The sequence below is a fragment of the Ictidomys tridecemlineatus genome, chromosome 12 (assembly GCF_052094955.1).
Source record: "Ictidomys tridecemlineatus isolate mIctTri1 chromosome 12, mIctTri1.hap1, whole genome shotgun sequence".
Classification (NCBI taxonomy): domain Eukaryota; kingdom Metazoa; phylum Chordata; class Mammalia; order Rodentia; family Sciuridae; genus Ictidomys; species Ictidomys tridecemlineatus.
This window is the reverse complement of record NC_135488.1, coordinates 39,283,010-39,298,918: the sequence shown is the minus strand read 5'-3', so window position 1 is coordinate 39,298,918 and position 15,909 is coordinate 39,283,010. Positions and strand designations below refer to the sequence as shown.

The window sequence follows — 15,909 nt, the reverse complement described above, 5'->3', positions numbered from 1 at the left end:
TTGTTGCCTTTGCTCTGTAGACTAGCAGATTACCAGAGTTGATTCTAAAAAATGCTTCTCTTAGCAGCTTAAGGAACACAGCTCATTTTAAACATTGGGCGGTAAAACAGACTATTGAAAGTTACCTATGCACCTTAGAGAACCTGGGCAGATCTTACTAATTATCTCATGCCTTTTTCTCAGTCCTACAACCTGAATTGCTAATGTTTCTGACCTGCGAAGGAAGGGAAGCATCCAGGAGGAATGGATGCGGGGTTGGGAGTGTTGCATGGCCCATACGGAGGCAAATGTAATTGGAGCTTTCCCTCAGTGCCATTCATCTACGGATCACCCTAGATACCCCTGAGGGCTGTCGGGAGAGGGCTCAAGAGAAAGGAACCTTTGGAAACGTCTGAGAGTAGCCCAGACTGGGATTCCGCAGTTGTTCCAAACTCCTTCCTCCACCTCCACGCATCTGAGGCAGATCGGGATTCGGGACACTGTGTACTCACGCCAATTGCTCTCCAGGCCCAGACAGAAAAGTTAGAAACGGCTTTGGCAGAACCCAACATGCCTGCTCTGTACCAAACAGGTGATTGAGAGCTGCTTAGGCCAAGAAACCTCTCACCCGAGTCTTGTAGAGTGGCGGCTGCACTAGTTGCGTTTAAGTAGCCGACGGGTGCCCACCTTACCTCCAGAAAGAGAGAGAGATGCACCTCAAACAGACATGGGGTGCGTAGAGAGGCGCTTACCTCGGTGTAGAATATCTCGGTATGGGACCTCCAATATGTTACCGCTGTTGACCGGTGACGAGTTCTTGCTCCCCGATGTTGAAGAATAACACCAAAGAAGCACACCGAGGCAAGGTCAGAGTAGAAATTAGAAATTTATTAAAGGACAGAAGAAAAGACTTCTCCCGGAGGAAGAAGGGGACCCAAAAGGTGGAATCCGTGGAAGCGCAGTTGTCTCCCCTTTTTATAGTTCTTTCAGTGATGGAATGTAGGTTGGAAGGCCTGAGGGGTGGGACACAGGTGGGCCTAATTATCACCTTTTGGGGTGGGATTATCACTTCTCTGGGATGGGCTATTTCCAAATCTGTTGGGGCTGTTGGTTAACACTTCTTTGAGGTGGACTTTGGCCTAGGGCCTTTTCAGGACTTCATTAACATTCCATGAGTTGTCCTGTTTTCCCTGAGTCATTCCCAGCATGGCCTCCATTTTAGATTTCACTGGATATTAGACCCAATTTACCTAACTACACTAACTACCTAACTTTAAATCTGGCTTCAAAACTAAACAGACGGCAGGAGGAAGAGAATCGTTTATGGAAAAGGGAGAGCATTTGCTCTGTACTTTGTTGCTTCACTATAGGACCAGAGAGGGTTGGCCAAAGCTCTTTTTCCTTTTTAGAAATTAGTCTAAAATGTTCTCTCCTTGCTTTTAGAGGCTTTTCCTCTCTCCCTAAATGTGATCAGGGTCATCTATATTTCCTTTAGCCAGCAGTTTTATATTTAGAAAAAGCATCACGAATTTAAAAAAAAAAGAAGAAATTTCTTCTTGAAATAATGAATAGCTATGGTTTCTGGAGTATGGTGATGTATTTGACTGCATTCCAAAATACAGAATAAAACGGATGCGCGCGGGGGGCGGGCAATTGGTAAAGAAGTGTAGGTTACATCAGGATCAATTCTAAAGGCTGGTTAATAAGCACAGAAAGATTTTAATTTAATCGTTGTTTGTACATCAACGCAGCCTTCCACTCCTTCCTCCCTGCAATTCCGACTGCAGGACTCCGTTGCAGGAGACATTTTTAAATACTCTTTCTGCTTCCTAATCAAGGGCACAATATGATTGTGAATTTCTCAAGTCCCTTGTCCTCCCCATCCCTAGTTTGGTATTTTCTCATACCCTACATTAAAATCCGAGTTCTAGAACGTCTCTGATGAAATGCAGAGTGGCGTTCTGGGAGCCCCCTTGGGCTCCCCAGGTAAGGAAGACAGTTCCCTGAATCAACGCGTTCCCAGTCCTGGTCACTTCTTCCGTCCTCTCTCGAGCAGAGCCACAGGTTGCCTGGCTGCCAGGCCTCCCTCGGGGACAGGCAGGCTGGCGGGCTCTGCGCCCGAGCTGGAAGCCCCCGGCGCGTACCTGCCCGGCGCGCGCCCAGCGGCTCCACGGCGGGAAGCGGAGGCGCGCGCATACGCGCGGGGCCGCCCCGGGGCGAGCAGGGAGAGGCTTGGGAGGAGCAGCTGACGCGGAGCGAGGTTCCCACAGTGACCTGGCTTACGTAAGGCGGTGGGACGCGGGGGGCGCTCGCGTGGGCAGAGGCTTCGGCCGCGCTCGCAGCGCCCGTCCCGCCTCCACCCTGCGGGGTCCTGGCCCCGCGCGGTCCGGCCGCCCACGCCGCGCTGGCCCCTTGGCCCAGCCTTGCGCCCGCCCCCGCGCGTGGTCGCCTTGGCTCCTAGCGCGGCGCCCCCAGACGCGACTGGCTGGTGACGAAGACGGCGGCCGCGCTCCTGCCGCCCTGCTCTGGGCAGCCGAGCATCCTTCCTGCTCCGAGTCTCCCCTCACGGTCCGCGTCACCGAAGACCCGCGGCTATGAGCCCCGAGCCGGTGCCGCCGCCGCCCCCCAAGTGTCCCCGCTGCGACTGCGGGGAGCCCTTCGCCCAGCAGTTAGAGAAGGGCGACAAGGCCTTCCGCGCGGGAGAATACGAGATGGCAGCCGAGCTCTTCCGCTCCATGCTGGCCGGCCTGGCGCAGCCGGACCGCGGCCTGTGCCTGCGGCTGGGCAACGCGCTGGCCCGCGCCGGCCGCCTCCCCGAGGCCCTGGGCGCGTTCCGTGGAGCCGCGAGGCTCGGGGCGATGCGGCCTGAGGAGCTGGGGGAGCTGGCGGGCGGCCTAGCGCGCGCCCTGGGCCAGCGCGAGTGGCGGCAGTCTCCCCCGGGCCGCGCGACCGAGGCGCAAGGCGAGGGACAGCAGTCCACGGCGCCCATCGCGCCCCGCGACCTGCTCGGCTGCCCGCGCTGCCGAAGGCTGCTGCACAAGCCGGTGACCCTGCCGTGCGGGCTCACGGTCTGCAAGCGCTGCGTGGAGTGTGGGCCCGCGCGGCCGCAGGCGCGGCGCGTCAACGTGGTGCTGAGCTGCGTGCTGGAGAAGTGCTTCCCCTCCGAGTGCCTGCTGCGCAAGCTGGCGAGCCAGGCGCGGACCCTGCAGCGCCAGCAGCAGCCCGAGGCCGCTCTGCTCAGGTGCGACCAGGCCCTGGATCTGGGTGAGTCAGCCGCGGGCCGGTTCGCACACCTGTCGGGCGCTGAGCGACAGCGCGGGAGGTGGCCGGTGGTCCAGGGTTTTGGAGAGCTTTGTTCAGGGTTGGGAGGAGCGCTTTGATTTCTAAAGGTAGTTGGGTGTTAGCGGCCACACCCTGCAGCCGGGGTGGCCACTCTCAGAAGCGCCCCACTGGCTGTGCCTTTTCCAGGACCTGGGGAAGTTTTTCCAGGCCTCCCTGGGCAGCTGGGTAGGACCTTGTAATTTTGCCTTTCAGCCCCTTCTCAGCTGTTGACCAGGGGAGGATGACAACGTGTTTTGTCCTCTTGCAGGAAAATGCCAGTAATTGGTCCACTGGAGACCCAGAGCCCAGTGCCTTGTGCTGGGGCAGGATTTGCTTTGGGGTTTCTGCTGGTGTATCCGGCACTTCACTATCAACTGTGCCTCTGGCTCTACCCTCCTTTCTGGGTCAAAGGCCAATAGATGTTGTTCTGATGTACTTAGCTTCTGATAATACTGATGGTGGTGGTTCTTAATCCTTCATCCATTCATTTATCTGGTCTATGACCAGCATCGTGGTCTTGCCCCTCCCAACCACCACCTGTTACCAATACATAATTTAAAGGAAGACCAGATTCTGCCGTTGTATTTGACTTTGAATGAGTATGCTTGCTCTGTGGGCAGTTGAGTTGGGCCGTGTGTGGAGGTTCATTTTCTGGTTTTATAAAAGGGTTGCAAATCATTTAAATCATTAGCTATGGGGATGTGGCTAATCTTTTGTTACTGGAAGAATCTGTGTGTGAGTATGGCTTTTCTTTTAAACCGGGGGTTAAGGTTTACTCTTTTAGAAGACACACTACAAGGTGAAGTTCAGTCATCTTGTAGAACAAGTTCTGATTTAGTAAACAGGTGATAGGTAGCAATATCTAAATTGGGGGATTTTCTGCAAGAATAGAGCAGTTAACCTGTTAAGTCCTTTCATTCCAGATGTGGGACACCTACTTTAAAAAATTGAGCAACAAATGAACCATTTATTTGAAATAAATGTTTTAGCCTTCTGAGAAAATAGGCGAGTAATTAGAGCATTTGAAAATATACACATGTATTATACAAAATATATATACATGTCAGATATATAAGCTCCAGATTATAATTTCTCAATCTATTTTAATACATCTATGTTAATTTCATTAAAATATTGGAAGAATTGAAAACATGGAACTAAATGGGTTAACTTGTCTTACATAACAAATATTCTGTTTAATTTCTGTAACCAGTATGTCCACACTTTAACAGATTGTATATTTTCAGGTTTTCAGCTATCTTATTTATGCATTTATGGTGTAGAGCAGCATTATCAATAGACTATAGTATAAGCCACACAAATAATTTAAAAATTTCTGGTTGCCGTGTTATAAGGGTAATAAAAACAAATGAAATTTATTTTAACTGTATATACAAAATATTATTTATGTGTCTTCTATATAAAATAAAGATTATATATGTTTTATTCACTGTACTCTTCAATTCAGTCCCTAAATTTTCACTTCCAGCACTTTATCTGGATTTAAAAGTTGGAGAACAGGTAGAAAATGAGAACTCTCCTGCGGTGCTGGTGAGACTACAGATTATACCCCTGGAAAATTGTTTAGTCTCTACAAATGTTAAATAAGACCTTTGACCAAACAATTTCAAAAGGGTGCATGAATATATGCACCAAAAGACTATACATGAATGTAGAACAGTGCATATCATTGTTAAAAATACTCCTAATGTGGAAATAAACCAAATGTCCAATGAGGTCAGAACGGGTTAAATATATTATGTCTTCACGGAATACTGTGCAGAAAGAAAACCAACTACTGTTACAAACTACAGAGTGGATAATCTCACAAACATAATGTTAAGTGAAAGAAACTAGACTCAAAAGTGTTTTTACTGTGTGACTCTATTTACCTTAAGTCCAAACAGGCAAAATTACTAGAGAGTATTGGAAGTAAGGTCAGTGGTTATCTCTGATGGATCAAAAGAAAGATTGACTGAAGCCAGGCCCAATGGCACACGCCTGTAATCTCAGTGTCTTGGCAGGCTGAGGCAGGAGGATCGTGAGTTCAAAGCCAGCCTCAGCAAAAGTGAGGTACTAAGCAACTCAGTGAGACCCTGTCGCTAAATAAAATACAAAATAGGGCTGGGGATGTGGCTCAGTGGTCACATGCTCCTGAGTTCAATCCTCAGTTACCTGCCCTTTAAAAAAAAATGAGTGAAAGCCATCATGAGAGGGACCTGCCTGTGGGAAGAGGTGGTGTTCCATTTCTTGACCTAGGGAACGGATACACAGGTGTGTTCATGAAACTATATACTCATGTTTTTAAGCTTTTCTATGTATGTATTAAACCACAATTTAAAGTTTTACACTATTTTAGTCAATTCCTATGACGGCTTAATTATTGAGTATATTCAGTATTAGTTTTCCAAAGATTAAAAAAGAAAAAAAAAAAAAGCTTTCGAAGTTTAAAAATTGAGTGGAAAAGTGGAGGGGTGTGGCTCAGTGGTGGAGTGCCTGTTTAGTATACATGAAGCTATGTTTTTCATCCTCAGCACTACAAAAAAAATAATTTACAGAAAATACTTCAATTAATGATAAATTAGCTTCAAATAGAGGTTTTTTTAATATTTATTTTTTTAGTTGGACATAGTATCTTCATTTATTTTTATGTGGTGCTGAGGATCGAACCCAGGGCCTCACATGTGCTTGGCGAGCGCTCTGCCGCTGAGCCACAGCTCCAGCCCCAGAGGTTTCGATATCATAAAAAAGTTCACAGATATTTGGGAGCAGAGTACCTGTGAATAGACCTAGGCTTTGACACATGACATGACGTGACCAAATGTACCATTTATTTTGTTCTCCAAGTAGCTCTTCACGCCTTCCCAGGACAACGTAGGGCTGAGTGTCTGGCCCACTGATACCGCTGGTTATGGATGCCGAGCCCTGCTTCCCCACATGTTGAAGTTTGAGCATTAGAGAAGCAGGCCGAGGCCAGCACACAAAGCAGGGTTTATTTAAAAAGGGGTCACATAGATTTCTCCTGTGAGGGAGAAGGGGACCATAGCTGGCATCATGGTATCCCCAGAAGCGAGGTGTTCTGCCCTTTTTATATTCCTAGGCTTCCTGTGTTCTCCTGCCTTTCCCCCCTTATCTTTCTCCTTCCTGCCTATGGGACGAGGCCCAGGAATGCTCGGTGGGGTGGCCCAAAGGTGGGAAACAGGTGGGCTGGAGGGGAGGGACAGGATGGAGCAGCCCAGGATACACTAACTACCTTATAGCTCCCTGTAGGGAGGGGCTACTCCTGGGACAGGTTACCTTGGCAACAGGTAGGAGCAGGGGCAGGTTCTTGATAAGGGTGGAGGAAGGGCTCTGAAGGAATTGACATCTCAATCCCTCAGGGGACAGTCTCCAGCTTCCCAGACTCACTCAAAATTGGCCTCCTTGATCTGACCTGACTCGATTTACCTATCTCTGCTGACTGCCTGTCTAATTCTGGCTTCACCACCTGAGGTTATTTGGAGCCAGTGTGACTACTTGGGAGCCAATAAGTCGTAAATGGAATTCAGAATAACAAATACATAAGTTAAAGAGAACAGATAAGTAAAGATATGAAAGGATAATTTAGTACCGAATTGGCTGTACAAAAGATCATATTGGTATTCTAGAACTGCACAGTACAGCATCTGAGGGTGGGAAGTACTTAAAGGAGTTAAAAAGATCGACTGCACACATCAGAAGTTGGCATAAGAAAACTCAGAAACAAGTCAATAGAAAATTCTAAACTGAATCATAACAGAAAAATAATAAAATAGAGCAGAAATATAATGGGACAAAGACAAAAGTTTTAAAACCATGAAACTGGAACCCCAGAAGAGGGGGGGGGCGGAGAATGAGAGAGAGAGAGAGAGTGAGAGCGCGCACATGCGAGCCCAATAGAAATACTTGAAGAAAAAAATGGCTGGGAATTTTCCAATACTGATGAAAAACTTTATGTCAGTGAGTCAAGAAGCTAAGTCAGTCCAGCAGGATAAACACAAGTATGCACTTTGTATACACGCACACACATACACACACACACACACACACACACACACACACACACAGACCCCAAAACAAAAACCAAATACATCTATTATAGCCAAGTTACTGAAAATCAAAGAGACACTTAAAAGCTGTTAGAAAAGACAGCACATTTCCTTCAAGCCATTGTAAGATTTATAGCTGACTTTCCTCCAAGATTATTGAAACCAGAAGATAATGGAATAGTGTTTTTTAAATAGTGAAAGAAAAAAAAAAAGTCAGTCTGAATTTTTTGATCCAGCTGGACATATTTTTCCAGGCAAAATCAGTATGCCTTCATCTGAAGAAATTAAGTTGAAGGGTTTTATTTCCACCAGCACTGCACTACATGAAATGCTAAGGGAAGGGCTAGGGCTTGACTTAGCAAGCCCCGTATCAGCTGGAGTCAGTAGCTTCTGAGGAGTGTTGCCATCCATTCTTTCTGTTTCCGGGGAGCTGTACCCATCTTTATTGCTTTAGGAGTCGTTTCATCAAACTCTTCTTAAATGACATCCTACTGTTCATTCCTCACCACCTGCAAACACATTTGACGGTTTGTAGCAGGGACCCCAGCTCCGGGTACCACAGTGGCACTGGTTGCAGCTGGAGAAGGACAGCTTTGGGTCAACTCTGAACTCCAGATGCAGACTCTTCTCACAGAGCATCTCGGGAGGGGTTCATGGGTGAGCCTTCTGAAATTTTGCCTCAATTCTTTGGCAAGTGCAGATGTCCATTTTTTTTTTTCTGCTGTGTACTTTCTCCACATGAAGAATTTTAAATTGCTTTCCCTCTTCTATTTATTTTTGAGTGGCTCCTGAATAAAATCCCTCAGTTTGAAGCTTAAGGCTTAGAAAACACGTAGCTCGTCTACAGCTCTACCACCCGGATGTGCCTGATCTCACTGGGTCTTGGAAGCTAAGCAGAGTCAGGCCTTGTTCTTACTTGGACGGGAGAAAGCGTAGATGCACTTGTTTTACACGTTCTGAGAGACTAAATCATGCGGGGCCGCCTTCATGAATGAGTCACCAAAGTCAACAAAGAAAATAGCTGGATTTGTTGGGTGACTCTGTGGCAAGGGCGCACGATGAACGTTGGACTTCAGGAAAACGAGCCTTTGAATGTGAGGATAGAAGACTTAACTGCATTCCTTAAAAAAGAATGATGAAAATAAAATAATGTAACTTGTCATGAGACCTAAAATGTCCTCCAAAGGCTCATGTGTTGAAGACATGGTCCCCAGGGCCACAGCATTCAGAGGTGGAGCTTACTGTGATTGGATCCTGAGAGTTCCAACCTCATCAGTGGATCAATCCATTGATAGAGCCATAATTTGATGGCTTTATTGGAAAATGTTGGAAACTATAGGAGATGAGGCCCAGTTGGGGGAAGTAGGAAGTAGGTGGATACGCCCCAGAGAGATGTCTCTTGTCCCCAGCCCCTTCTCTTTGTCTGTGCCTCCTGGCTGCCATGAAGTGAGCAGATTTACTCTACCCCACACCTTCCGCCATGATGTTTGGCCTTGCCTGAGGCCCAAAGCTATGGAGCTGGCTGACCATGACCAAAACCCTTTCAAGCTGTGAGCAAAAAATCTTTCCACTTACCCTGTTTTATCACAGTGACAGAAAGCTGACTTACCTAATTGAAAGGTGTTTTTAACTCAGGATGTTTCATTAAGACTAAGCAAACACAAAGCTCAAACAAACAGAGGAATGATTAAGAAAATCATGAGACAAAAAATGGAATCTGTTAACCAGTCAGAAACTGGCTCACGCCAAAGACCGGTAAGAGACCCATGTGTGGCACATGTGGTGACGAAGGAAGCGGAACACAGACAGCATCAGGAAGGGAAGGCAGAGTAATTGCAGGTACAAAAGTTTATAACAGATCTTAAAATGATAGAAGGACATAAATGTAAATGATCAAAATTGATTCAGGAAGAAGTAAAAAGCTGACATGGACCAATAACCTAAAACACACTGAAATGTTACCCAGGGATTTTTCTCCTGCTAAAAGGGCACAGAGGCCCAGCAAGCTCTCACAGTCTTTCAAAGGTTGATTGGCAACTTTATTTAAGATCCTAGAAATATATAGGAAGAGTTCCATCTCATTTGGGGAGGTTGGTATAATCTTGATACTAGACAGGAAAAATTTATAGTATAGCAGTCCATATGTGCATAGATGCTGAAATCCTAAACCAAATTTCTTAGTATTCAAGTCTGGCAGTGTATTTTAGAAATATAAGGATAATTCAATATTAGACACACCTTTCATTGTAATTCACTACAACAGATCAAAGGAAATAATGCTCTAAACATGTATCAGATGCTGAAAGAGCATCTTAGCTGTAGAATTCAATACCCTCTTGTTAGAAAACCCTTCTAGAAAACTAGGAATAGCTCAGGCTAAAAGCTGTGGGCTTAGCTACTTACCTAGCTTGACTAGTATTCTCTATCAGAAGCTTATGGTAAACATCAAAAAAGAAGAGCACAGTGGTACATGCCTGTAATCCCAGCTACTAGGGAGTCTGAGGCATGAGGATTGCAAGTTTGAGGCCAGCCTCAGCAAATTAGCAAGACCCTGTCTCAACATAAAAAATAAAAAAGGTCTGGGGGTGCAGCTTAGTAGTAAAACATTTCTGAGTTCAATCCTTAGTACCTCCCCTGCACACACACACACACACACACACACAAATTAGACATGTTATTTTTAAAATCAGTGAGAAAAATGCACAAGGCCCTGGGTTTGATCCCCAGCATTGCAGAGAGAGACAGAGAAAGAAGGGGGGGTGGGGTGGGGTTCATTATCACTATTATTGCAACATGAGAGTAAAATAAAATAAGGATTGTACATATTAAAATAGAATAATCAAAGTTTATCATTTGCATATGACCCACCTAGTTAGAATTCAGGAGAATCCGTTGACAGATGTTAGAGCTAGTAAGAGACTTTAACTGTCTGCACAGATCCCCAGCACGTTTCCCAAGATCAAACTACAGTTACAGTAGCATTTTTTTTTAAGATTTCCAAAAATCTCCAAAGAAGAATTACATATCAAATTCCTTTAACTACGGTTGGGGAACTTTTAGCTAATCTTTTGGTTGGAAATGATGTTATTATCTTTAGTGAGTAATGACATGCTACTGTGACAAAAATCCTGAGAAGAATCTTAACAGAATTTTATAATGCCTTCCAGACAACAGAAATGTTCAATTTAAAATCATATGTTTGGGGGCTGGGGATGTGGCTCAAGCGGTAGCGCGCTCGCCTGGCATGCGTGTGGCCCGGGTTCGATCCTCAGCACCACATACCAACAAAGATGTTGTGTCCACCGAGAACTAAAAAATAAATATTAAAAATTCTCTCTCTCTCTCTCCTCTCTCACTCTCTCTTTAAAAAATAAAATAAAATAAAATCATATGTTTGTGTATTTCATGGTTCCTTTGTGCATTTTCAAAGTCTCAAAGTCGAAACACATAAAATCTCATCATGAATTATAATTAGCAGGTGAACATTCTCACTTGCTTTTGATGATGGGGAATACAAACTCTGAACCTTAATTGAGTAATATGTTATTCCTCCACAAGGGATACTGCTCTCCTCATTAGGAGACCTACGTTACCAAAAAATATTGTTAGATTCTGAATTTCATCAATTAACTCTGAAAAAATTTGTTTTCTCTTTTGTTAAACAAGTACCTGCATAATATCCTCCAGTTTTCTCTTGACCTACAGCCTCAAATGTTTATCATCTGGCCTTTTACAGAAAAAAAAAAAAAAAGTTGCTGACTCCTGCTCCAGCCAGTTAGCTATACCAAGAAATGTGTTTTTTGAAAAAATAATTTACATTTTATTATCTGACTCTTGCCGGTCCCTTCCCCATCTCCCCCTTTTTTTCTTGCCACACCTTCTCCGTATTGCACACATGTGGCGATAACACATTTATTAATATTTGTTGCTCACTGTGTCTTGGTGGGCCATCTTCTTGCACACGAATTTTTACACACATGTGCTCACTTACCTACATAAGCTGGAAGAAGGCATACTAGCAGTTGGGGAGATCCAAGTGGGAAGTGTGATAAAAGGTCAAGGTCAAGGATTTGGAGCACACTGAGGATGTGTGTCAGGTAGAGAGATGAGAACACATTTTATTTTATTTTATTTTATGTTTTTTAAAGAGATAAAGAGAATTTTTAATATTTATTTTTTTTAGTTTTCGGCGGACACAACATCTTTGTTGGTATGTGGTGCTGAGGATGGAACCCGGGCCGCACGCATGCCAGGCGAGCGCGCTACCTCTTGAGCCACATCCCCAGCCCCGAGAACACATTTTAGGTGACTAGAATGTCCATCGATCAACTGACAGGCACAGGTGTGGCCCTGTCGCAGTGATCCTGAGTGGACTCGTGGAGCGAGCCAAGGCCAGCGGCATGGAAGGCGGCTGTGACCATTCTGCTTTCAGGCTTGGGCTCTGTCAGTACTGGCTCTCACTCCAGGTCACTTCAGGGAGTCACTCTTGCTTGCTTCCTGTGTCACAGGTCACTCTGGGCTTCTGTACAGCTGGGCATGTGTCTGGGGTAGCATGTGAGTGATTACCCAGGTATCTTCTATATGCAGAATCCAGAGAAGGAAAGCTTTTGTTCTCCTTTCTCCTTTCTTTGTAGTGCTGGGATTCGAACCCAGGGCCTTGTGCACGCAAGACAAGCACTCTGCCCACTGAGCTATATCCCCAGCCCCTCCTTTCTCCTCTTAAGAGAACAAATTTAGGAGGGCTGGACGCAGGCACAGTTATATGGGTCAATTTGTGTCCCTACAGGTTATGTAAGAAAACAAATTAGGTCTGACCTTTCTGTTCCGTAAGCAGGAATTTTCTTGTCTACTTCAAGGAAAGTTATCTTAAATCTCCATCTAAAATACTTAATTATGGGCTGGGATTGTGGCTCAGCGGTAGAGTGCTCACCTAGCATGTGCAGGGAGGGCCCTGGGTTCGATCCTCAGGATCACATATAAATAAATAAATAAAGTAAAGGGTATTGTGTCCAACTACAACTAAAAAACATATAGTTAAAAAAATAAAACACCAAATTATTATAGGTTGAGTAGCTCTCATCCAAAATGCTGGGGTCCATAGGGTTTCTTTCAGATTTGGATTTGGGAATATTTTCATGGACTTTACTGCTTGAGCATCCCTAATCCAGAAATCTGAAACCTGAAATACTGCAAAATACAAAATTCTTGAGTATCATGTCAGCGCTCAGAATGTTTTGAGATTTCAAAGCATATTGGATGTGGGATAGGGATGCTCAAGCTGCAGCTTCATCCCAGCGGCTCAGGAGGCTGAGGCAGGAGGATCATGAGTTCAAAGCAGCCTGAGCAACTCAGTGAGACCTTGTCTCTAAATAAAATACAGAATAGGGCTGGGGATGTGGCTCAGTGGTTGAGTGTCCCTGAGTTCAATCCCCTATACCAAAATATATATATATATATATATGATTCACTGGACTTTGGGTCTCTTACTGGAGATGATGCAGTGTGTGTGCAGGAATACTCACCATTAGTCTGGGTTGGTTTTTTTGGGGGGGAGGGGGGCGGTGTTTTGAGGTCTTGTTACTGTTTTCCTGCGAGAAGTTCTGTAAATTAATACTCATCAAACCATTAAATTCTAAATAGGACCGAGAGAGGAATTATTCTTATTTTGTCTTTATGCTGCTTTTGTAATTTAACACTTTTGATTATTTGTCTTCAGGCTTTCTCACTCATTTGTATTCCTCCTGTCTTCCAGCTCCTGATGATACCTCATTATTGCTGCTGCGAGCGGATTTGCATTTAACCATGAGGAACTATGAGCAGGCCCTGCAGGATTCTGGGATAGTTTGTCAGAAGGAACCTCTCTTGACTAAGGTGATTTGTCTTGGTTGGCTTTGGAGATGATGAATCGTGAATGAAGAAGAACTATTTAAAATTGCAGTCCCTCATATATGTCTGAGCATATCAGTAGTGTTAGTGAAAGAACTAACGTTTTGTGTGTTTTTTGGACTAATTTTAGTCTTTGTGTTTTTTGATGGAAAGGTATGAGATTTCTTTGATGACACAAAATGAACTTTGCTAATCGAATAGTGATAGCTTAAACTGTACTTAAATTTAAGAAGCCAAATAATAAAAATATTTAAAATTACAGTCCCTAATATACGTATGAGTGTATCAGTGGTGTTAGTGAAAGACATAACATTTTGTGTGCTTTCTGGACTAATTTTTCTGGTCTTTTTTTTGTGGATCTTTGAAATTTGAACCCCTATGAGAAAATTTAAAGTTTAAAAGAACTTGTGATGAAATTAACACCTATAACATACTCTGTTTGTGAACTGATAATTAAAACTATTGATTCTTCTGATCTATTACTTTTTAAATCATCTTTGCTTTAGAAACATGAAAGAGATATTAGCCCCAGTTAGGAGACAAGTTGTGTCTATCCATCCATCCATCTTACCTACCTCACCTCTCTTCTTCCTTTCCTGTTTGCCAAAATCCTTTAAAACAAAATGTTTTAGATTAAATTGAGAGTAAAGTTGGGCTTTGGGATGAGCCCAAGGGTGAGAGCAAATGTTCATTGGATTAAGCCTAGAAACCTATTTTGTTGCTTGCTTGCTTTCCTAAGAACATTTTCTACTCTTATTTCTGATGCCTTTTCTCTTATTCCTTCACTTGACCTACTATTTCAAAATTTATTTTAACAGATGAAAATTGTCTATACTCAGGGCATAACATGTTCTTCTGAAAAATACATTGTAAAATGGCTAGCTCAGGCAAAATCAATGCATGCATTACCTGACATTATTTTTTTGTAGTGAGAATACCTAAAACCTGTTTTCTCAGGAATTTTCAAGGGTGAAACATGTTAATAATTATAGTCACTGTGTTATACTAAATCTCTTTTGACACAATCTCCTAGCTGAAATCTTGTATTCTTTGACTGACATCTCCCTAGTCTGTCTCGTTCCACTACTATTCTTCTGAGGCAATTTCTGTAAGTAATGACCGAATCTTAATTATGAATTCTGAGTATTCCTGACAATAGACCTGCATTGACCTCGGAAGGTAGTTTCCCCCCACAGTATTGTTCTTTGAGCTAAAAACTTGGCAGAGTGTCTCCTGCAAGAGAGAGAGTTAGTTACTGCAAAGTTTCATGGCTAAGTGAAACTTTAAGGGAGGCAGCCGATGAATATTTAATGTTTGAGATTGTGGCCAGATCTTCAGGATTTATTGCAAATCTACAGACCTCAGTTCTTCATCAATGCATGGTGGATAACAGCTTCAGCAAAAATGTATCCTAACACATCATTCTAAAACAACAAATGATAGAATATTGTTCCAAAGTATGTTGTTACAACTAAGGATTGCAGGAGTGATGTGGAAGGTTAGTTGAAGTGGTGGTAATCGAGACGCCACCAGGAAGGAAGTGGATTGAGGGGAAGAATAAGGTGACCAAGCATGATTAAGATGAGATGGAAAACTTTTAGAACCACCTTCCGGCTTCCAGCTGGGGGAAATGTTATGGGAGGATGTTCATTCAAGTAAAACCCTTCCACACAGCCAATCGTGGCTAATATTCATGGGTAACCATTCAAGGCTTTTTGGAGCAAACTGGATAAGCCTGAGCCGGAAAACATTTGCCCACTTGCAGAAATAGATAATAGGCACATGATCGGTTTGATTTTACCAGGCAAAAAGGCTATAAGACCTTAAATTAAACCTTACCTAAAATTATTGAAAAACTCATTCATTCACTTTATAAGCATTTATTGATACATGGTATCAAGAATGTACATGTTGATTGAGGTGATGTGTGTGTGTGTGTGTGTGTGTGTGTGTGTGTGTGTGTGTGTGTGTGAACATTTCCCTGTGAAGTTCCTTGCGTGTGTAAGAGGATTATTCTCAAAGAACCTTAGATAAGTAGAATGAACAGATTTAGAAACTTCTGACACTTGAGTCAGGCCATTTACTTGTATATGGTCTCAGAGGGGCTTCAGCAACATCGGATTCATAATTTTATACCTTTCCTTAAAAAAACCTTAAAGGGGCTGGGGTTGTGGCTCAGTGGCAGAGCACTTGCCTCGAAAATGTGAGGCACCGGCTTTGATCCTCAGCGCCACATAAAAATAAATAAAGATATTGTGTCCATATATAACTAAAAAAAAAAAAAACAAAAAAACCTTACAAATTATGTAAGATTCAGACTCTACAAAAGCTGAATCCATTCTTATGAAAGGAAAAATATAATAATCGGTAAACTTTCAGGGGCTAAAGAGTTCCATAAATGAATTGTAACTGGCCTCTGGGGCATCTGTGAGATCCCAGGGAGCCCAGGGATGAAGCCCACGACCTGTTGTCCGAAATATTCATCATAGCTTCTTTTTTTAAATATCTTTATTTTTATGTGGTGCTGAGGATCGAACCCAGTGCCTCATGCATGCGAGGTGAGCGCGCTACTACTTGAGCCACAACCCCGGCCCCTTGTCGTGGCTTTTGAAATGGCTCTTCTCCCAGAGAACTCAGACTTGGGATGTAATGAGTG

The 15,909-nt window shown here is 43.8% G+C and overlaps 1 protein-coding gene across 1 annotated transcript in view; it reads left to right on the top strand.

Annotated features, from left to right (window-relative positions):
• The first annotated feature begins 2,170 nt into the window (after positions 1-2,170).
• Lonrf2 (LON peptidase N-terminal domain and ring finger 2) overlaps positions 2,171-15,909 on the top strand; it is a 38,538-nt gene continuing 24,799 nt past the window's right edge. Inside the window, exons 1-2 of the mRNA XM_005336383.4 lie at positions 2,171-3,243; positions 13,120-13,238. Of these exons, the coding sequence (XP_005336440.2) occupies positions 2,574-3,243; positions 13,120-13,238 (789 nt within the window). The 5' untranslated portion in view covers positions 2,171-2,573. The remainder of the gene's footprint in view (positions 3,244-13,119; positions 13,239-15,909) is intronic.